The 22332-nt window shown below is 40.0% G+C and overlaps 1 protein-coding gene across 3 annotated transcripts in view; it reads right to left on the bottom strand.

Moving 5' to 3' along the window:
* Positions 1-22332, bottom strand: part of pde4d (phosphodiesterase 4D, cAMP-specific) — a 360576-nt gene that overhangs the window by 97724 nt on the left and 240520 nt on the right. For 2 of the 3 annotated variants that reach the window (XM_007892156.2, XM_042335145.1), the window contains exons 2-4: positions 19673-19864; positions 9582-9641; positions 4700-4771 (exon numbers count right to left, since the gene is read on the bottom strand). In XM_007892156.2, the coding sequence (XP_007890347.1) occupies positions 4700-4771; positions 9582-9641; positions 19673-19864 (324 nt within the window). The remainder of the gene's footprint in view (positions 1-4699; positions 4772-9581; positions 9642-19672; positions 19865-22332) is intronic. The other variant, XM_007892157.2, reaches the window with a different exon arrangement.

Here is a 22332-nt window from a genome sequence, read left to right as displayed (position 1 = left end):
AACCCACTCATTTTCCAATAAGTGGATAAACGGATAAATATTTGTACAAAGACTTGTTGTGGTATGTGATTTCTCCTTTCCCACGCTGAATCCATTTCACAGGCCCATTGCACCGAGAATCATAATGGACTTTCTCAGTGGCTGTACGTGATGAAGACAGCATTTCACAAACAAGCTGTTTGATGTGTTTGCAAGGACATAAGCAATGTACCTCCATGCTTTGTCCATTTGCTGCTGATAAAGCAAGAGGTTGCATTTTTAGAGCACCTTATCATGGCTATACATCTCACAAATCTTGACAAATAATTATGTCAATGTAGTGACTGTGTTTTTGTTGGTAATTCCACCAGCCAAAAATACCAGCAAGCTCCTTCAAACAATTGAAGTGAATGAACAATTAATCTGGAGGATTATTGGCCAGCACACAAGAAGAAACCACTTTTCTCTATGAACAGGATCATGGAATCTTTAATGTCCATTTGAAAATAGGTAGATGGGTCCACAGTTTAACAGCTTATCCAAAAAATAACTCCATTGGCTGTTAAACTTTCTTTAGACTCTCTCCCACAGCTCCATTCTGCCAAAAGTGTTTCGAAGTATCTGTATTCCAGAGAAAAGTTGACGATTTTTCCAGAAAGTCTACTTTTTTCTTGCAGTAAAATGTCCTCCTTAGTAGGAAGTGCTTTGCCAATGTGCTTTCTCCAGAGGTAAAATTCTGATCAAAATCAACACCAAATTCACAGCTAACCTCACTCTACAGTAGGAAGCAATGTTGGATTACTGCTACTTCAACAAGAAGATCATACAGAATGCACACAAGTGAATGCAACAGACTTCCAATGTTACCAGGGGACTCCATCTGTGATTGTGGCTAGAGGTAGTGGTCCTTTATTTTGTATGCTTCTCTCTTGATGATTTATTTGTTCGAGTTTTCACTTGTTTGCTCTTCTTTTTCATCCCCATATTTCTTTCTTCGCTTTACTATTGGAGAGAAAACAACACAACCATAGCCCTTTTCCGGGCACCAAACTGGTTATGTTCTGCAACTGCGCTTGGTGTTGGCAGAGAAAAGGGCTGAAAATATAGTTACTTTTAGCATCATCCCAATTGTACATCATCGCATGCGTGGCTACACTCTTGTTTTGAAATGAGAGTAAAAATGGTCACTTAAGTTTTATTTTCACTCAGTGCAGCAATGCTTATGACACTGCTGCCATCCAAAATCTTTACACAGGGCAGGCGGGTACACTCAGTCTCTTTCTGGATTCCTCCTTTTACAAGAAAAGTAACGCATTTTACAGCAAAGATTGAACTGTAGATTCACAAATATTACAGCACATAAGGAGGCTCTTCAGCCCACTGAGTCTATGGCCAACTCCTCCACTGGAGATATCTGACCACACTTCCCTACTTTCTCTCTCTCTCCGTTCCCTTTCATGTTGCTCCTCTTCAAATATTTATCCATACATATTTATCTCTTTCAAGCCATTTTGCAGCTGTTCCAAGTTCCAATAACCCGTTGTGTGAAAAAACAATAAAATAATGTACGGAGCATTGCTATGCTATAATAATTGGCTCCACAATCAACTCTTCACCTACTGTAGGGATTATGCCACAATTTAACTGTTCAGAAAGGAACTGATCACAGGTTAAGTGCATGGGATATCTTGGCTATTGATGCCAGACCATGATGCCAATGTCAGGTGACGTTCATAAAATAATGAAGGGAATTGCAATTATACAGACTCATTTTTCAGCCAGAGAAATACACAGTAAAGAAAATTAATTTTAACTATAGAGCTGGGGTGGTTTGAAGTGAGATCAAATGACATTTCTTCACACAGAAGGGTTGTGGAAATGTGAACACACTGCCTCAGAAGACTGTTGAGGCGAATCAATTGGGATGTTTAAAAGGAAGATAACTGGATACATGGCAAGGAAACATATTAAAGGATATGTGGAAAAGACAGGGAAATGGGATTAAAACAATAAAAACAAAATTACATTTATATAGTGCCTTTCAAGTCGGGAGGACATCCAAGGCGCTGGACAGAGTTTCAGACCCGAGCTGAGGGTCAGGGTGGGGGAGGGTAAGGGGGGAAGCAGGGAGATCGAAAGCACGGTCGAAGAGGAGGGTCTTGAGGTGGGTTTTGAAGGAGGCAAGGGAGGGGGCGAGCCGGAGGGACTGTGAATGGAGTTCCAGAGGGTGGGTGCAGAGTGGCGGAAGGCCCACCTGCCGATAAGTGGGGCGAGCAAGGCGGGGGACAGAGTTGAGCAGAGGGAGTGAACAGAATGGTAGGGGGTTAGGAGATCAGAGAGGTAGGGGGGAGCAATACCATGAAGGGCTTTGAAGGTGAGGACCAGGATATTGAACTGTATCTTCTGTGTGATGGGAAGCCAGTGGAGTTGGGCAAGGATGGGGGTGATAGGGTCGCAGAGTCCAGTGCGGGAGAGGACATGGGCTGCAGAGTTCTGGATAATCTGCAGCCTGTGGAGGGAGGAGTTGGGGAGGCCGACAAGCAGTGAGTTTGCATAGTCGAGCCTTGATGTAATGAAGGCATGTATGAGGGTTTCCGCGGCCTGCGGTGTGAGACAGTGTTGGAGCCGGGCAATGTTGCGGAGGTGGGGGAAGGCAGAGCGGGACATGGCACAGATGTGGGGAAGAAAGGATAGTTGAGGGTTGAACAAGGCACCAAGATTCTGGACTGCCATGATCTAATAAAAGATCTGCCATGATCTAATAAACTGGCTTTAGAAATTTGCCAGGCTGAACGGCCTTCTCCTGTTTGTATATTCCTGTCCAACACAGGAAAAACAGGGCTGAATTCATGCTTAAAAGCAGTGTTGCTTATGCACATTGTAAAAAATCACAGGTTGGGAGATTGCACTGAAATAATCTCATTGTAGGTTTTAGGTGAGAATAAACCAAAGAAATTATTGGTTTGCAATCAATCTCACTCACCCATTATTCTCTCTGTAAAATAAATAATGGGAGAGACATCAGAGAAAATGTCTAGTTTACAAACTTCACCACAACACACACTTCTATCTACGGATTAGTCGCAAGGCTTTTTGTTAACCAGGAAGGAGTAAATGGAGATTTCTGACACTCAGAATAAAAATCAATAGCTGGAATTTGGTGTTGGCATGAAAGATTAGCGCCAAATCTGCCACGCTTGGATTTGGGAACGTAATCCATATCTCTAGGATTAAGTTGTTCTATTTAAGTGTATCTTTCTGTGGGGAGGACGTTATTTTAAAAAGGTGCCACTTCCATGGAAAAGTATCTGGTAAACATTTTTTTCCATTTGTTTCCTACACAAAAAAGGGACATCAATTACACTGGGGTGAATGGTTCTGAACCCGTGAAGGATGCCCCAGTAACGGAAATAACAATCAGCTTTTCTCCTTCACCAATAAAGATATGGTTGGCGCCTCTCTTGCTGATATCTGACTGGGATATGTGCCCATTCTGAGCTCAGGTGGTTACAGGCACCACATACTGTGGAACTGAGTCACAGAACATAAAGGAGCAAGTTAGCTGGTTAGATTCCAGCAGTGCCTCAAGCCTTGGCTCTTGCCAACCTGCACCTCACACGCTCCAGGAATTAGGTAAGCAGGATGTGTCCCTCCAGGGAGAGTGCACATTCCTTTCCAATAAATAGTTCTGGAATTTCCACATGTCAGTGGGATGCATGAAGCTCTTAGTTTAGTTTGGATACTCTTAAGCACAGTGATGGGTTTCCGCGTGTGTCAGACACCCGGCTTTTCAACAAAAAAAGGAGCCAATCTGGAATCCCCAGGCTGAGTTGGGAAACTTAATCTGATCCACTGCAAAGGCACAATAGGATCACTATAATTGGCCTCAGTGCCGCTGGGCTACCAAAAAGGGAATTCAGGGCAGAGTCTAGTTCCTGAATGCTGTTTAGTGTTTGTCCTGTAAAATGCCTCTATGTATGTGTGTGTGTGTGTGCGCACTCAGACCTCTTCTCTCCTTTCCTCCATATATACACAGAGTCTCATTTTGCTGTACAAATAAGGAATGACCACTGAATGATTTGATGGGTCAGATCATCACCAGATAGTGAAATGTTTAGCCAATAAGAGATGACAATGCGGCAGGTTCCACCACAGTGCCCCCTACTGGCTCGTTTGCAGAGTCGCTGGGCTAGAGCTATAAAAATGCCTGTAGATGCTACCTGCACATTCAGACCATGCTGAAATGGGGAATGTTTAGAAGAGGTCCAATAGATGTGTCAGTTTTAATACTCCCCTCCTTTTTGTAATAACTTGCACAAAATACATAAAATAATATTTTTGGTGACTTAATTGAGGGAAAATTTGAAGAGAGACATATTTCAGATTAGAAAATAAAAAAGTTATTATCGGGGCCACTTTGAGCCGTTGCTTTAGAAAGAGGCAATGAATTTCACAAACACTTTGCAATGTTAATGTACAAAAGCCATGTGACTAATTTCTTCCCACTTTAAACAATGTGAAATGTCTAAAAAATAAGATAATAAACTGAGAACGAGGGAAGACTAACACAAATATCCAAATTGTTTGTTTATTTTCTTGTTACTTGTGAGCAAAGTACTATAGAAGCAATCAGTTAAACACCACAGTAATAGTTCTAGGGGAATTGTCTAGATTTGGTTGTTAATAGTTATGGTAAGGAGCAGCTACTGCAGTCACTTACTTTCCTACAGCCAATGTAAGCACTGGTTCTGATCTCCTTGAAACCAAACCGGGTCTCTGATGGCGATTTATCCTATCAACAGGGACAGAGTCATCAAACAAATCTCAAGCAGACAAGTGATACACTTATCGATTTGGGTAGTAAAGGGGAGAAAGGAATGGAAAACCATCTCTTTATTACTCGCGGTTAAATACTGCAAAGGAGGCACACCACCATCAGTATTCCTTTAAAATTACAAAGAATTATTGATGTTAATATCTTTTGAATCTCTACGTAAAATCACTTTTTGGCTTGTCAGTTTCCCATCGCCGAACACTGAGATATGCACTATATTTCCTTTGTCTTGCTTGCTGTAGTTGGACATGCCCTGTCTATTACTGTTCCACACAGTTTTATTTTGCAAAGTAAAGTCTGTTTTGCTGCGATTGACTGAAATTATGTTCTGTTTACCTGTGTTTTGGAAACTGCATTCACTCTCGGCATTTACCACTAAATATTTTTTTTAATAATCCGTGTTATTTGTCTTATATTTCACCAACGTTTTAATCGTAATATTTTCTGGAAACAGTGAATACAAATGCTCCTAACAGTGTGAGGCACAGAATTAACACTCACAATCAAAATTGGAGAATGAAGGTTTAATGGTAAATGGAGAGTCACTACCATCTGTCCATGCTGCTTTGGTCCCTGATCTACTGAATGACAGAACCATCATCACTCTCCCAGCTTGACCAAAAACATTCAATAAAAAAAATCGGGAGAGAAAACAAAACAACAATGTTAATTCTTTGTATTTGTTTTTTTGTAAAAGGAGCACTGATGGTGTGTTTGTATTTTTTAAAATAAACTTTTCAATTTGTAGAGTACTAGGATAAGTTTTAGCAACAACAAAAACACGATGCAAGACACCATTATTGTTGTAACCAAGAGAAAACTATGTGTTCAGTGAAATGTGTGGTGCTACAGTAGTGCTTCTTCAAGGAAAACCACACTGTCATGCGTTTGCTGTCACATGCAAACCTGGTTTTGGCGTGAATCAATAATTAAAGGGTTTAAGAAGGGGCGTGGGGAGTGGAGGAAGAGGTCCCTTTAGCCCTGTGAGTACTGTGGACTAATGGCATCAGTTTCTCTGGACTTTTCCAGTTTTTGATCTCGTGTTGAGAAATTTGTGCGTGTAAAATAAAAACAAACTATGTTAACACACAGTGGGTCAGTCAGATCTGAAAGAGAAAAGTCTCTTAACCTGTATTATTCTTGTTCAAATCCCCTCGTTTTGATTATGTTATTCCCACAATGTTAAACTAAACTATCTTTATCTTTTGAATGCTCAGCATTTTCTGTTTTTACTTAATACGCACCAATCTCCATACCATCTCGATTTTTATCCATACAAGAATCTATCTCAGTCCCAGTACATAAGGTTAATAGTTATGTCATGCACAATTAAACCTGAGATAGTCAATGTATTCACTGCAGCAGACCTTGGTGTACCAAACACCAGTTGTCCTGGTTTACCAAACTACCAGTAATCTCCCAAAAACTCCCAGCACTTGGTGAACAAATTGAGAAACATCAGGGGGAAAAAAAAACATTCTCTCCATTGTACTGTAAGAGTTATAATAATCCTTGCATTTGATATATTACTTTTCACGTCTTCTAGATGTTCTCAAAGTGCTTCACAGAATAGACTGTAAAGTGAATTGACTGTATATTTGTGGACGAAATGTGGCAGCCAATTGCGCACAGCAGGGTCCCACAAACAGTTGTGGATTGAAATGACCAATTTTTTTTTCAGGGATTATCATCAAGCGTGTGGAGTAAGAAAACTTGCCGAAGGTTTCACCCTGCCGGGAATCGAACCCAGGTCTCTCGCTTGCAAAGCGAGTGCTCCAACTACTGAGCTACAGGACTCAATACCATAAGCTTAGCCAAGGAAGTGATCGCTTGAAAGTTTTTATGGTCCCAGATGCCATTTATACAACAGCATTATACAATTCAGCAAAGATTTCCTTTGTATTTTCAGTCTGAGGGACTCCCAACCAGGTAAACAGGGTTCAATTGCACTAAAACAAATACATGTGCAAGCTATCACCAAAACAGCACCAACACAGGTAATGTCTTTTGGTGTTGGGTTACAGTTAACTCATACAATTAATAGCCTTTTATGCTAATGTTGGTTAATTTCTTTAGTTCAGGAATGCCATTTGGAAATTGTAGCATTCATTTGTATTAACAGACATCTGTCCAAACTAAAGAAGGAATGGTGATTTCAAGCTTCCTACAGAGAGTATTTCCATTTCCATTGTCAATGCAGGTTAGATACTTCAGTGTTGTTTGTTTTCTTCACTGATTTATATTTCATTGGCCAACAAAGGCTTAATTCAATAGACACCATACAATTCAATAAGGCTTCAAGTGGGCAACAGTAATGTTACAGATCTCAAAGTAATCATCTGAAACAGTTATAACCATTTAAACCCATTCCTTTAATGTACATCCAAGCCTTTAGTGGCTTGTCGATATAGTGCTTATCAAGCTCTGCCTCTCATTGTTCCCCACCCAATTGTTGCTAAAGGCTTGCCAGTGTGTTTCAAAAAAGCGAAAACCTGATTTTCATAGAAGACAGATTGAAGAGCTAGCATGTTTGGCATCATAGAAATAGTTGATTCAAGTATATTAGGATGGGAGCCTTGGTTAAGTGCATCAAGAATATCCACCTACAAGGAATATAGGCTTAAACTCAGAACATGGACAATTAGAACTGAGGACAGGAAAGAAATACGGTTTTTCACAGAGGGTTGGGAACAGGCTCTGTCCCAGAAAGTTGTAAAGGCAAATCAGTAGGAATGTTTGGATAGACAGATTTTTGGGTAGAATATGTATTAAAGCGTATGAAGAAATGACAGGACATCAGGATTAAAAGATCTGTCAAGGTCCAAAAATAGTGGAATAAGCTCACTTGGTTAAATGCCTTATTTTATTCCCGTTTTCCTATGTCCCAAAGGCACGGTTGTGAAGTGTATTAGGAATAGCAACCAGTGTTTGACTTTGCTCTGTGTGTTAAGTAAAGCAGGATTAGAGACAAACTGGGCCACTCTGCAGTAACCATATTGCACTGACTGATTGTGGTCAGAAGTTACAAAGAAATAGTTTATGGGTTTTTGAGCTCTGCCAACCAAATAAAGGAGACATTGAGTTAAAACCTTGTGGGCGGTTTTATTTACTTTTAATCTCTCGTGCCTAAACAACTCAGGATTAAAGCCATTAATTCAACGCAATTCATACCATTGATCTGTATAATTAGGCTGCAGTCCCAGTGTTAGAGGAATGAGCCACAAGCAACAATTAGGCGTACGGGATTTCAGTTTTGAAAGGAGGTGTCTCTAAATGGGTGTTATAGAAGAATGCAAGATTTTAAACTAATTAGGAAAGTAAATTCAGAACAATACTGTATTTAGTTAAACAGCAAACAAAAAGATGTAAGTTTAAGAGTTGTAAAGAGCAATTTCAGGATTGATACCCAGAAGTATTTCTTTATCTAGAGGGTAATTAATAACTGGAACCAATTACTTGCTAGGGTGGTTGAGGCGAGGACACTGGATTCATTTAAAAATAGTTTGATGCTGTGATCAGAGGACAATATTCTGCAAAAAATAAGTTCAACTGGTCTGAAATACAAAATGTCACACTGATAAAATAAGAGCATTACTTTGGATTTGGAGTGAAGGCACGGGGGGGGGGGGGGGGGGGGAGGCTATTGTGAACTTTTCACAAGTTGTTGTAAATATGTTTGTCACTTGGAATAAGATTTTGTCATTACAAACAAGCAATGCCAAGTTCATTACAGCTCATTAATCAGTGGACAGTGCTCCCCCCTCCCCTCTGCTTTGGGCAGAGTCAGGGTAGCTGTGTCAGAAGCTGTGATTGTTTAATGCCCAAAATGGGGCCTTGTCCTTTTCTCAGCATAGTTGCAAAACAAGGATACAGAAGCTGTAGGTCTCACTGGGGTGGATGTAACGCCTTACCATATGTGTTGAGGCTACTTTGGATATCTGACCTTTCGGAGCAATTTGTTAGTGTAATTTTCTTTCCAAATCATGCTCACCTTGCTCACTTGTTGACCCCCCCCCCACCCAACACACAGACACACAAATAAACATTGTAGTCAAGGCTTATTCAACCTAAAATGTAATAAAAGTCTATTCAAACATCTTTCTGCTCAGGATGGGAAGAATGAAAAATGGGCAGCCCCTACCTTGATACAGAACTCCAAGAAGTATTTATGTTTCATCTCCGGGGGGGGGGGGGGGGGGGGGGAGAGGGGACAATACATCATAAACAAATCTTTTTAAACCATGTTAATTAGCCTTCAAAAACCTACTGTTTAAATGCTCATTTGAATCCTCACTGGAAAGCCTTGATGTGTGAACAACTTTGTTTGCTTAGATTTGGGCTATTAAAGAAACACTGCCTATGTTGGCCAAGAGAAATGGTTACTAAAAATATCTGTACATTCACTTAAAGCTGCAATTGTTTTCTTGTGACTTATTTCTGATGATAGAGTTTGGTAATTAGCAATTTTGTATTTTTGTCTAGTTTTACTTTTTTATTAAATTGCAATTTGTTAATTGTCGATAGTCTTCATTTTTATACACACCATTTGAGAGTCTGTAGACTTTGGACCAATTAAAACTGTTCTCCCACACAAGAGTTATTAGAACATTTTGCAACTTTAAGCACCAGGCCAGGGGAGACCTGATTTTAAAAGGATCTTGTTACATGCAAAATGCCAGGTCTCTAGACATCAATAAATCTCACAGGCACATTGTGAACAGACAATGGGGAATAAAACCAGGCAAACTTTTATTAATACGTGACTTACAAGAAATTCAACCCGGTGGAGCAGCATCGTGATCTCTCATTTGGAGGGCGTTGGGACCCTCTGATGGGTTAACATTTCATACAAACAAATAGAAAACAGTTACATTTTGGAGATTTGTTCCAATACGATCTTGCAACACTTGTGCAAGGCACACAATCATTACAGTCTCAGGGTTAGTCCCTTTATTTCTTCCAATTAGGACATGCTTTTTCAGCCAGTCATCCCTTTTTAACTTGGTCTGAGAAGCGGATTACTGCATGATATATTGAAATCCTCCTTTGTAGGTCTTTGAAAAGCTCCAAATGTTTGAGTGTAAAATATTTGTTGTGATGCATCAATGTTTGAAATCATCCAGCTACTTTAACAGACATTTACCAACGTCTCTGATGTGTCGGGTTGGCAGATATTGGAAATGCTATTTGTAGTGACAGAGTTCTTTAACCAAAAGAGCTTTTCAGTGTTTAATAAAATAAACATTTATACACTGTATATATTTAATATAAACAATTTGGTTTTGATGGTAGACATGTAAATTCAACATTAAATAACTTTCTTAAAAACTACTGATAGCACAACAGAAAGGACAGCGATCTTGATTATTTCTACTGATCTAACAATCCAATGATCACAGGTACTAAACCAATCACTATTAAAATAATGGAAACTATGGTGGGAGCTACAAGGATGTAACTACTCAGGCGGTTCTGGTGCCATCAACAACCACGAGAACAAAGGGACATCCATCTATCTTTGAGACGTCTCCACAACATGATAAGGCGCTATATCAAATGCAAAGATAATTATTACTATTATTGTTACAGCATTGAACAATAATTGCCAGAATCCAGTATTTAATATAGAATAACACAGGTAATGCGATCTGATCTACAATTCTGAAATTAAAATGGGAATGAGTAACCAGCATGATGAGACCAGGTATAGTGATGTGAGGAGATTGATGGTAGTTGTGAGTGGCATAGCACAATCCCACTAAGGAGTAATATATAAAATCAGGTTGTGCTACCTACAAAGTACAACTGAGGGCATAATGCTTTGAAACTCCTTAAATCGCTAGTATGCAGTGTATAATGCTAAAGGTCAGAACATAATCTCTGCCGACGTAAAAAGCTTAAGGATTAAGTTACATTACACCTTTTCTAGTGAATTGCTTATCAATTTCAGCTCAACCAGCCAGCCCTCTTCATGCGCACAGTCCTCACACTATCAGTAACACAAACACTTCAATAAAATTAAACCACCCATCATACTTCTCGAGAATTTTCTATTCCATAGAAATCCAAGGTATTGAATGAGATGAAGTTCTACATCATTTGGAATTTTGAACTTGTTTCATCCATTCGTAAATTTCACTTCTGCATAATCAAGTGTTATGTCTTAATTAGTTATACATTAATTAATTTTATATGTAGTAGTTTGTTAAATGAAAAAAGTTAGTTTTAAACGGTATCTTATAATAATAATAATAAATAATCTTGATTTTGATTTGGCACCTTTCATGTCGGGAGAACATCTCAACACACTTGCTTCACTGTATCTTTCTTCACCTTAAAGTGATTTACTGTAAAGTGTATTGCCTGTGTATTGTGTATGCTTATTTGTTTGACTATCATGGCTAATCTAGCTCCAGGGAGTGGTTCACTCAGTAAGTGGTTGTGAGGAGAATGAATATTTGGCCATTTATTAACTAGAGAATCGTAATTTTTAATAACTTAATTGAATTTTCTAAGACCACTTGAGTTCCAAGAACAACATGTTCGTTCTCATTTCAGCTGCATTGTACTTCTGCAATCTACAGTGATACATAAGAACATAAGAATTAAGAGCAGGAGTAGGCCATTCGGACCCTCGAGCCTGCCCTGCCATTTGATAAGATCATGGCTGATCTTCAGACCTAACTCTAATTACCTCCCATATCCCCTAATCCCTCTATTTTTAAAAATCTATCAGTCTCAGCCTTCAAGATGTTCAAGGACTGAGCATCTACAGCCTTCTGGGGTAGTGAATTCCATATATTCACTACCCTCTGTGTGAAGAAATGTTTCCTGAACTCTGTTCTAAAAGGCTGACCCTTAATTTTAAGACTGTGACCCCTGGTTATAGATTCTCCTATCAGGGGAAACAGTCCCTCAGTGTCTACTTTATCAGCCCTTTAAGAATGTTATGTTTCAATAAGATCTCCCCTAATTCTTCTGTACTCTAGAGAATATAGCCCTAGTTTATTCAGCCTATCCTCAAAGGTCAGTCCCCTCATCCCAGGAACTAACCGAGTGAATCTACGCTGCACCCTCTCTAGGGCAAGTATGTCCTTTCGTAAATAAGGAGACCAAAACTGCACACAATACTCTAGGTGCGGTCTCACCAATACTCTAAGTGTGGTCTCATACAGTTGCAGCAAGACTTCCCTACTCCTGTACTCTAAACCTTTTGCAATGAACGCTAACTTTTTGAGACTGGTGTACAAGGACACTCTCTGAACACTAACACTATCTAATCTCTCCCCCTCTAGAAAATAATCTGTTTTTCTATTTTTTTTACCTAGGTGAATAACTTCACACTTCCCCACATTAAATTCCATCTGCCACCTACTCGCCCACTCCCCTAGCCTATCTATATCCCGTTGCATCAATCTTTTTGCATCATCCTCAGAGCTTACTCTCCCACCTAGTTTAGTGTCATCCGCAAATTTAGATACGTTACATTCAATGTCCTCGTCTAGATCATTGATGTAAATAGCTGAGGCCCAAGCACTGATCCTTGTGGCACTCCACTAGTCACATCCTGCCAATTCGAGAATGACCCGTTTATCCCTACTCTCTGTTTTCTACCCGTTAGCCACTCTTCAATCCATGCTAATATGTTCCCATTAATCCCGTGGGCCTTAACCTTGTGCAATAGCCTTTTATGTGGCACTTTGTCAAATGCCTTTTTAAAATCTAAATATACTACATCTACTGGTTCCCCCCTATCTAACTGCTAGATACATCTTCAAAAAACTCTAAAAGATTAGTTAAGCATGACTTCCCTTTTGTAAAGCCATGTTGACTCTGCCTAATCTTGTTATGGTCTTCCAGGAATCCCATAACGACATCTTTAATTAAGGACTCAAGAATTTTCCCTACCACTGATGTCAGACTAACTGGTCTATAGTTCCCCATCTTTTCTCTCCCACCCTTCTTAAATAGTGGTGTTACGTTTGCAATCTTCCAATCAATGGGAACCGTTCCAGAATCCAGAGAATTTTGGAAGATCAAAGACAAGCCATCCACTATCTCAGTAGCCACCTCTTTTAAAACCCTAGGATGTAGGCCATCAGGTCCAGGAGATTTATCAGTTTTAAGACCTGACAATTTACCTAAAACCATTTCTTTACTAATATTAATTCCCCAAGTTGCTCGCTAACATTGTCTTCTTGGTTCCCCTCTATTCTTGGTAGGTTTTCAGTGTCTTCTAAGGTGAAGACAGTAGCAAAGTACTTGTTTAATGACTCTGCCATGTCTTTGTCCCCTACTGTAATTCCCCCGTCTCTGCCTGTAGTGAACCCACATTTACCTTTGACAGCCTCTTCCTCTTTATATATTTATAAAAACTCTTGCAGTCTGTCTTTATGTTCTTGCTAGTTTGCCCTCATATTCCATTTTCTCCCTCTTAATCACTTTTTTGGTTCTCCTTTGTTGATCCCTAAAGTTCTCCAAATCCTCAGGTTTACTACTCATCTTAGCTGTTTTATAGGCTTCTTCCTTTAACTTTATACTTTCCCTAACTGCTCCAGTTAGCCACGGTTGGGCCACCTTTCCCATGGCATTCTTATTCCTCAAAGGAATACGTGCTCGCTGGGAATTTTGCACTATCTCCTTAAACGTCTGCCATTGCTGGTCTACTGTCAAATCCTTAAGTCTAATTTCCCAGTTTATTTTGGCTAAATCCTCTCTCATACCAGCAAAATTGGCTCTACTTAAATTTAAAACCTTTGCTTCGGACTTAACTACTTCTCTCTCTAACTTAATGCTAAATTCCATCATATTATGATCACTTTGCCCTAGAGGAGCCTTAATTTCCAGTTTGCTGATCAGCCCTGCTTCATTGCACAAAACAAGGTCTAATATGGCTTGTTCCCTGGTTGGCTCCTCGGTATACTGATCTAGATAATTATCCCTAATACATTCTATAAACTCTTCCTCTATCATACTTTTTCCAATTTGGTTGAGCCAATCTATGTGCAGATTAAAATCACCCACAATTAATGTATTTCCTTTACTACATGCTCTGCTAATTTCCTGATTTATACCTTGAGCGATACTGTGACTGCTGTTCGGGGGTCTATAAACTACTCCCACTAGAGTTTTCTGCCCCTTGTTATTACGTACCTCTACCCATACTGACTCTACTTCCTGCTTTTCTGATTTAAAATCTTTCCTCTCTACTGTTTTTATCCCATCCTTTATTAGCAGGGCCACCCCCCATTCTCGTTTACCACATAATAATAATAATAATAATTATAATTATCCTTGCATTTGATATAGCGCTTTTCACGTCGAGAGGACGTCCCAAAGCGCTTCACAGAACACACTGTAAAGTGAATTGACCGTATATTTGTGGGCGAACGCGGCAGCCAATTGCGTACAGCGATGTCCCACAAACAGTCGTAGATTGAAGTGACCAATTTATTATTGCTTTTTGTTTTGGAGGGATTATTATTAGGCATGTGGAGTAAGGAAACTTGCCCAAGGTTTCGCCCTGCCTGGAATTGAACTCGGGTCTCTCGCTTGCAAAGTGAGTGCTCTAACCACTGAGCTACAGGATTCCAGATATTGCCTGTCTCTTCTCTATGCCAGATACCCTGGAATATTTAGCTCCCACCCTTGATCTTCCTGTAACCATGTCTCAGTGATGGCTACCAGATCATACCCGTTTGTTTTGATTTGTGCATTTAACTCATCTATCTTGTTTCGAATGCTTCGCACATTCAGATATAGCACCTTTAATTCTGACTTCGAGCTATTAGTCCTATTCACCAGTATCCTATCCCTGGGCTTCCTTTCCCCGCTTGACACACTTTGCTCATCTCCCTGGTTAATCTGCTCTCCCACTTTTATCGGTCCTAATTTTAATTGTGACGGATTACATGTGATTGAATTTACCCCCCTTAGTAGTTTAAAGCCCTGTCTACCTCCCTATTTATTCGTGTTGCCAGGACATTTGTCCCAGCCCTGTTTAGGTGGAGTCCATTCCTTTGGAATAGCTCCTGTCTCCCCCAATACTGGTGCCAGTGGCCTATAAAGTGAAACCCCTGACCTCAGCACCATTCTTTTAGCCAGGTATTCAGTTCTTTAATTTTTTTTTGCCTGTACCAATTGCCCCTGGCTCAGGTAATAATCCCGATATTAATACCTTCGAAGTTCTACTCTTTAGCTTAACTCCCAATTCCCGGAACTTGCTCCTCAACTCATCCCTACCTGTCCTACCTATATCATTGGTCCCTATGTGAATCATTACAGTTGGATCCACTCCCTCCTGCTTCAAATTTTTCTCCAGCCCAGAAGTTACGTCCTTCACCCTGGACCCAGGAAGGCAACAGAGTCTTCTTGTCTCCCTGCTACGACTGCAGAAAAGTGTGTCAGTCTTCCTGACTGTCTCATCCCCAATTACCACTATATTCCTTCTGACTATTCCCAATGTGGCCTCCTGTATAGAGGTGTTGTTTGCCCATCTTCCTCACAGACTTCCTTGTCCACACAGGTTGCAAGTATTTCATACCTGTTGGACAAGGTTAAAGCCTGGAGTTCCTCTGCCCCTCTCTTTCAGGTCCCCTTACGCGCCTGTCTGACCGTCACCCAGTCCTGTCCGTGGCTGGCAATGGAATGTTCCCTGGGACTTGTGGGAGTGTCTGGCTCCAGGATGAAACTGTCCAGGAAGCTCTCCCCATCTCTAATGCTGAGCAGTGTCTCCACCTGAGACTCCAGCTCAGCTATTCTAAGCTGGAGCTTCCTCAGTTGCAGACATTTGCTGCAGATGAAGTCGCCCAGGCTTAGGTTGCTCTCCATCAACTCCCACAATACCACATTCCTCACACATCACCTGCCAGGTCATTCTCTCCTCTCACTCTATTTATCCCTGTATTATTGTTGTTTAGAAGAAATACTTACCCCTCTGCACCTAATTCCCACTCTCACCCAATTCCTTCTCACTCTGACCTTGCCTCACTTCGGACGTAGCTCACTCTGGACTCTCTGCTCGAGAAAGGCTCTCGCAGGTATCCCCTTTTTATACCCTCTGGATGCAACCAGTTTCCAATTGGTCAGCAATAATTTAGAGATGAGAATGTATGAGAACATTACAATAATGAAGAGGCAACACTCATATTGGATTTGTGTCAATATAGATATAAAATCCTGGCATTAAGGAGGTACCAGTGATACTACCAATAGAACTGGATGAGCATCAATTTGTATTTGTATCAGTGTACTAGTACCAGATTTGGATCAAACCTGTCTGCCTGTTCTCAAGATTGGTCTGGATGAGATCTGGCATTTCTGATCTTATCGCCCCAGAACACCCACCCTACTGTTCCCCCCTCACTGCATCAAACTGCTTTTTAAAGGAGTCTAATGTCCTGGCCTCTACTACCAAATAACGTCTACTACCAACGTTACTGACAACCTGTCCCAGTCGTTCATTACCCTCTGTATAAAGAAAAACTTCCTGGTATCTGTCCTGAATTTGCCCTTTACAACTCTAAACCTATGTCCTCTTATTCTGCTGCCTTGAAAATAAAATATAGATCTGGGTTTACATTTTCAATCCCATTTAAAATTTTATACACCTCTATTAGTCCTCCTCTGAGTCATTTTCTCTCAAGACTGAAGAGCCTTAGCTTGTCTGGTCATTGCTCATATCACGAGGTTAGTTCCTGGAATGAGGGGACTGACCTATGAGGATAGGCTGAATAAACAAGAGCTATATTCTCTAGAGTACAGAAGAATTAGGGGAGATCTTATTGAAACATATAAGATTCTTAAAGGGCTGGATAAAGTAGACACTGAGGGACTGTTTCCCCTGGTAGGAGAATCTATAATTTATGGAATTCACTACCCCAGAAGGCTGTAGATGCTCAGTCCTTGAACATCTTCAAGGCTGAGACTGATAGATTTTTTAAAAATAGAGGGATTAGGGGTTATGGGGATAGGGCAGGTAATTAGAGTTAGATCTGAAGATCAGCCATGATCTTATCAAATGGCGGGGCAGGCTCGAGGGGTCGAATGGCCTATTCCTGCTCCTAATACTTATGTTCTTATGTTATTCTTATCTCATTCCCCTAATACTGGGAATCTTTCTCGTTGCTGTCTTCTGTACCGCCTCTAGAGCGTAGGCACCTTTATAATGTGATAACCAGAACTGTATGCAGTATTCAAAGTGCAGTCTGACCAGTTCACTGGACAGCCTGAATAGACATCCTGGTCTGGGACCTAAACTCAACCGACTTAGCAATACAGCCCAGCATCCTGCTCAGGTGGATGTTGAAGACCCTATGGTACTAATAAAATAGGGGAGTTTCGCTCAGACCAAATAATATTGTTAATTCATGTTATGGCCATTTGTGGAACATTGCTGAATGCAAATTGGCTGGTTTGCTAATAAAATACAGGCACTACACTTTACAGTAAATCCTGTGAAATGCTTTGAGATGTCCTCCTGATGTGAAAGGCGTTTTATCTAATATAAGGATTAGAATTAGTGGTATTGTTTTATTACTACTGATCTTAGAGCCCTGCATTAAAACAGGCACTAGATTTGTCCCAATTGCAACACTGATGCTATCCCAAGAGATCTACTATAGCTGATAGATAGATGCATTGATACAACATGTGCCGAGTGATAGTATGAGGTGTTAAACATTCAACTACCTCAATACTGATATTTGGGGCTGAACATGTGTCAATCAAGGCACCAACTATTGGCAAAGGCTTTAGACCAACAGATATCAGTGATCAGTGCTAATCATGGTATCAATTATTGCTATGAACAAGAATGTTTTATTCATGAAAGCATTAATGCTTGAACGAGGTACAATGAATTCAAACTGAGGACCAATTCAGGATGGGCTCCCTCCAGAGACCAAATGAGCTCTTGCTCTGTTTCTATTCTGGATCATATTCTGAAATTGGATCATCACTTGCTGAATTAGGTTACAACATAATGTCTGTGAGGAGCAGTTATTTTTCAAATAGTGCTAATATGGTCAGTAACCATTTACATACTTATTGATCCTGCAAAAGCATTGATCTGTTAATGGGATGAAGAAAGAGATGGGCATTGATATTAAATGAACTGGTAGAACTGGCTTAATGAGTTCTATTCTTAGAACTCATAATAGGTGGGATGCATGGAATTCTCAGCTTGATTTGGATACTCTTAAGCATGGTGAGGTTTCCGTATGTTTCCATACGTCCCACTCCAATTTTAAGGAGTGAATTATTGGAGACTAACTTCAAATCCAAATCTAGCCTTCCATTCCCAAGCCTGTGCCAGAAAGTTTATGGTAATTCATTACTGCAAAAAGAGATGGTCTTGACATAAAAAGTATTTATTACGCTTCTCGTAATAAGATTAGACCCTGACATGAATAGACTTACCACTCAGGTATTTTAATTTGGCATCAAAGGTATCTGGTGTCATGGAACTGAAAGTGAGCTTTGAAGATAATTCAATGGGATCTATATCACTGTAAAACTCTTAAGGTGAATTTGAAAGATTAGAGAGCTATTCTGTCCTGTTCTTAGTCAATGGAGTGAATTCTTTCGACAATGAAAGCCTGCAGTCTCAGTAACCTGGCCTGAAACTGCATCATTTATTGGTGATGTGGAAAAAAATAAGATTTCTGGAAAATGACATAATTTTTTCAAAAAACAAACCAAGAACCAGTTTTGGAAGGAGATGCGAGTGACAGAGTAACCTCTTTAAACTGGTGTTAAGGTACCAGTTTTTGTTCCATTAACTATTCCATTTTATAGAAAAAATTCCTAGTCCGAGAAAAAAATATTCTGAAGATTTTGTAGTCAATTAACTTTACAGTATATTTTATGAAGTGCTTTGAAACGTATCGAAGGCATGATAAGGCACTATATAAAAATGCAAGGATTATTATTATTATTTGGTAAAATCGTCATTTTTATTATTCGCATAAAAGGGTGAAAGGATTTGATGAGGTGGATGTTAATAAGCCGTTTCCACGTGTCGGTAAGTCCAAAACTATGGGCATGAATGTAAGAAAACCAGTAGCAGATCTAAAAAGGAGTTTAGAAGGAACTTATTTATGCAGAGAGATGTGATAACGTGGAACTGACTGCCAGAATCAGTGATTGAAACAGAAAACAACAAGGGAGTATTTAAGAGAAAACTGGAGAAGGGAGAAGGAAATACAGGAGTGTGGAGAGAAGGGATATAGGTTTATGTGGAGTATAAACACTGAAGCAGATTATTTGTGTTCAATGGTCTGTTTACATGCTGTAGTGCCTTATGTAATTGTATGCATGGAGAGCCTCGCCTCAGACTGGTTTGAAATCTCCCTTCCCCACTGTTTCCTCTGGAGATAGGCCAGGATTCAGAAAAACACAACCATTTAATGTCAGCCAAACAGAGAGTGAGACCCCCAATCAAGATATTTTGTTTCCACTAGAAACTTTAAATTAAAAATGTTGTTCCTTCTGAATGTTTTATCACAATATTAGATTCTAAATCATTAAAGTACTGCATCTTCCTCCCCTGACCTGGGGTTTCCAACACAGTTTATTGAAAACAAATACACGTATATTTCACAAAGAGCAAAATGATTCCATAAAAGAGTTTGTTGTCTCTGGATGAATCGTAATAAGAGCTGTAGATTGATAAGAACTAACTGATCGGAAAGGTTATGCTTAGGTATCTGTATAATATGAAACAATGCATGTTGGTAACATGCAAACGTCTCTTCATTTATCGTGGAGCATATGGATAATAATCGAGTCACCATGCTTTAACATTGTTACAATAATCATGAGCACTGGCCTGTAACTGGAGATATCAATTCTACTTACATGTCACTTGCAATGGAGGAGTTTCTGGACATAGACTTCGGAGAGAGGTCATAGTCACTGTCAGACCGGTACAGGAAGGACTCCCGCCGCTGACCATGTGCAAAGTTGGCCTGTAGAATGAGCCCCGAGCCAGGGCTCGTCATTGGGTCTAAGGGACTCCGTCCTGATGATGTGCCATTGTCTACATCGAAACTGAAAGAAAAAAAGGACATTAATGATATATACTGTAGTTCAGGGCAAGCATTCACTACTCCTGTTCTACTTTCCATGAATCTTATCAGTGACAAAGATGAATCACAATCATATTCATTCACTTTCAAAGTGCTGGGAACTAGTCAAACAAGAATAACAGTTTGTATGGTATTAGTTACAGGCAGACCCCACTGTAGCACGCCCAGAAGTTGGGTACACTTCCACTGACTGGCCAGCTTCTTGAGCTCCCAGGTGCAGAATACAATCCAGGCATTTAGCAGTCTTCCAGCAACTACTGGAAACACTCACAAGAACAGTCATTCATCTGAGAGTATTTACTTAACTTTTTATATAATATTCCTAAGAACATTGAGGCCTGAAAACAACTGGAGACGAACATCTCCTGAAGCAAATTATGAGCAGCTCATTTTTTTTTCTGAAAAAATCCAGAGATGATATTGGATACCAACTACAACAACTTACACTTATGTAGCACCTTTCACAAAGGAAAATATCTCAAAATGCTTCTCAGATTGGTGCAGGAGCCCGAATGGGGTGAGAGATTGGGAGGGTGGGCACAAAGAGAGTTTTTTTTAGACAGCAGAGAGGGTTGGTATGAAGTGGAGGGACTTAGGGAAAGAGTCCAACAACAACTAGAATTTATATAAAGCCCTTCATGCAGGGTGACGTCTCAAAGTGCTTAAAAAATCCAAGAAAGTGTCTAATATTCAGCTGTTGCAATATGAATGGCAAGCTGTGCAGTTTTAGCTGGTTAGACTCCAGCAGTACCCCAACGCACACTCTGGGGTTCCCAAGGTTTGGCTCTTGCCAACTGCCACCTAATACTTTCCGGAATTAGGTAAGCAGGATGTGTCCCTCCAGGGAGAGTGTGTGCATTCCATTCCAACAATTTATCTCTGGGATTTCCATGTGTAGGAAAAATGGAAATCTCAGCTTGGTTTGATTTCTGCATGTGTCAGACACCCGGCTGACCAAGAAAAAATGTCTCTAGTGCTGTTTCTTATTGACTTTCTCTACTTCCTTTTTGTTTCTTGAAGTTTTTTTTGACTCAGTTGTTCTTTCTTTGTTTCCGTGGGGAAGGGGGGAGAGGGCAGGGAAATATTTCAGCCAAAATCCAACCATGTCCTATGTAAAATTGATATATGGTTCAATGGACAACAATAAGAAGTCAGAACAATGGATGAATAAATATTCTTTGCATTTGATATTGCACTTTATCACGTTGGGTAGATATGATAAGCGCTTCACAGGATTTTACTGTAAAGAGTAGCGACTGTGTATTTTGTAGGTGACCCCTGGAGGGCAATTGCAGCCAAAAATAGCTAACTCACTGCAGACCTAGGATCTTCCTGCTTTTTAATCTCTGAGCATTTGGGGGCCCTATTTCTCCCTATATTGTTAAAGTACATCATTGATGAAGACTAGAAAATTCAGACCTTATATCTAGTTTTATTCCACATTTCACAGAATTATCAGTTCCAAGATGTTATAACTCTGTTTAATTACATCTGCTTGTTAGCATTGGGCAATGATTCAGAAGTACTGGGGCCAGTAATTCTGCTAAAAAAAAGGGAGTAAAGATAATTTTACAACTCCACTGTAAACTTCCGTTGGTTCTGGAAAATATTTTATATTTCAGAATAAAAGACACTCTCTTCCTTATCTTTTCAAAAAGTGCCACAAAATCTTTAAAGTCACCTGAGCGGGCAGAAAGAACCTCGGTTTAACGTTTCATCTGAAGGACAGCACCTCAGACAATGCAACGTTTCCTCCAGCACTGAACTGGAGTGCCATATTAGACTGTGATCTCAGTCCTGACGCGGAAAAAAAAATACACCCAAATACTCATGAGGAAAACAGCTGATCAGACTTTTGTGACTAGGAATGCACCAAGTAATAATTTCTGTCCTGGGAGTATTCGCTAGTATTCGCTGCACTGTGTACTCTAATGATTGTAGTATTGCAGAGCTGAAGCCAAGCTACGTCAAGCCTGATGGATTGTGTTCTCTTCAACAGCACATCTGTTTACAGTTAAATTCCAATGTTTTAATCCTTCTCCATACGAGTGCATGTTCAGGTTAAACACACTGAAATCATGAATTGTGTGCTTTTTTTTACTGGGGCGGTGGGTGATGACCTGAAAACTATTAATGCTGAAGAGTGAATTTTTGACAGATACTGATTTAGGAAACTTCTCTCTACCTGCCTCCGGGGCTTTAAACCACACCTTTCAAAGAGAAAAGAAAAGCAATCTGATGATACTCATTAAAAAAAATGCACATAACACAGTGTAACTCAGAGAACAAAAGTTACATTGAGAGAAAACGGGGCCATACATTTTAACTCTGGCAAAATGAATATTTTTGCACTTATTTTGAACGCACACTCAAATAGATCTGAAAGCAAATCTCAGTAGAGTTGCAATGTACAATTATCAGCATGCACGT

Source organism: Callorhinchus milii, unplaced genomic scaffold (genome assembly GCF_018977255.1).
Source record: "Callorhinchus milii isolate IMCB2004 unplaced genomic scaffold, IMCB_Cmil_1.0 Scaffold1, whole genome shotgun sequence".
Classification (NCBI taxonomy): Eukaryota; Metazoa; Chordata; class Chondrichthyes; order Chimaeriformes; family Callorhinchidae; genus Callorhinchus; species Callorhinchus milii.
This window is presented reverse-complemented; position numbering and strand designations above follow the sequence as displayed.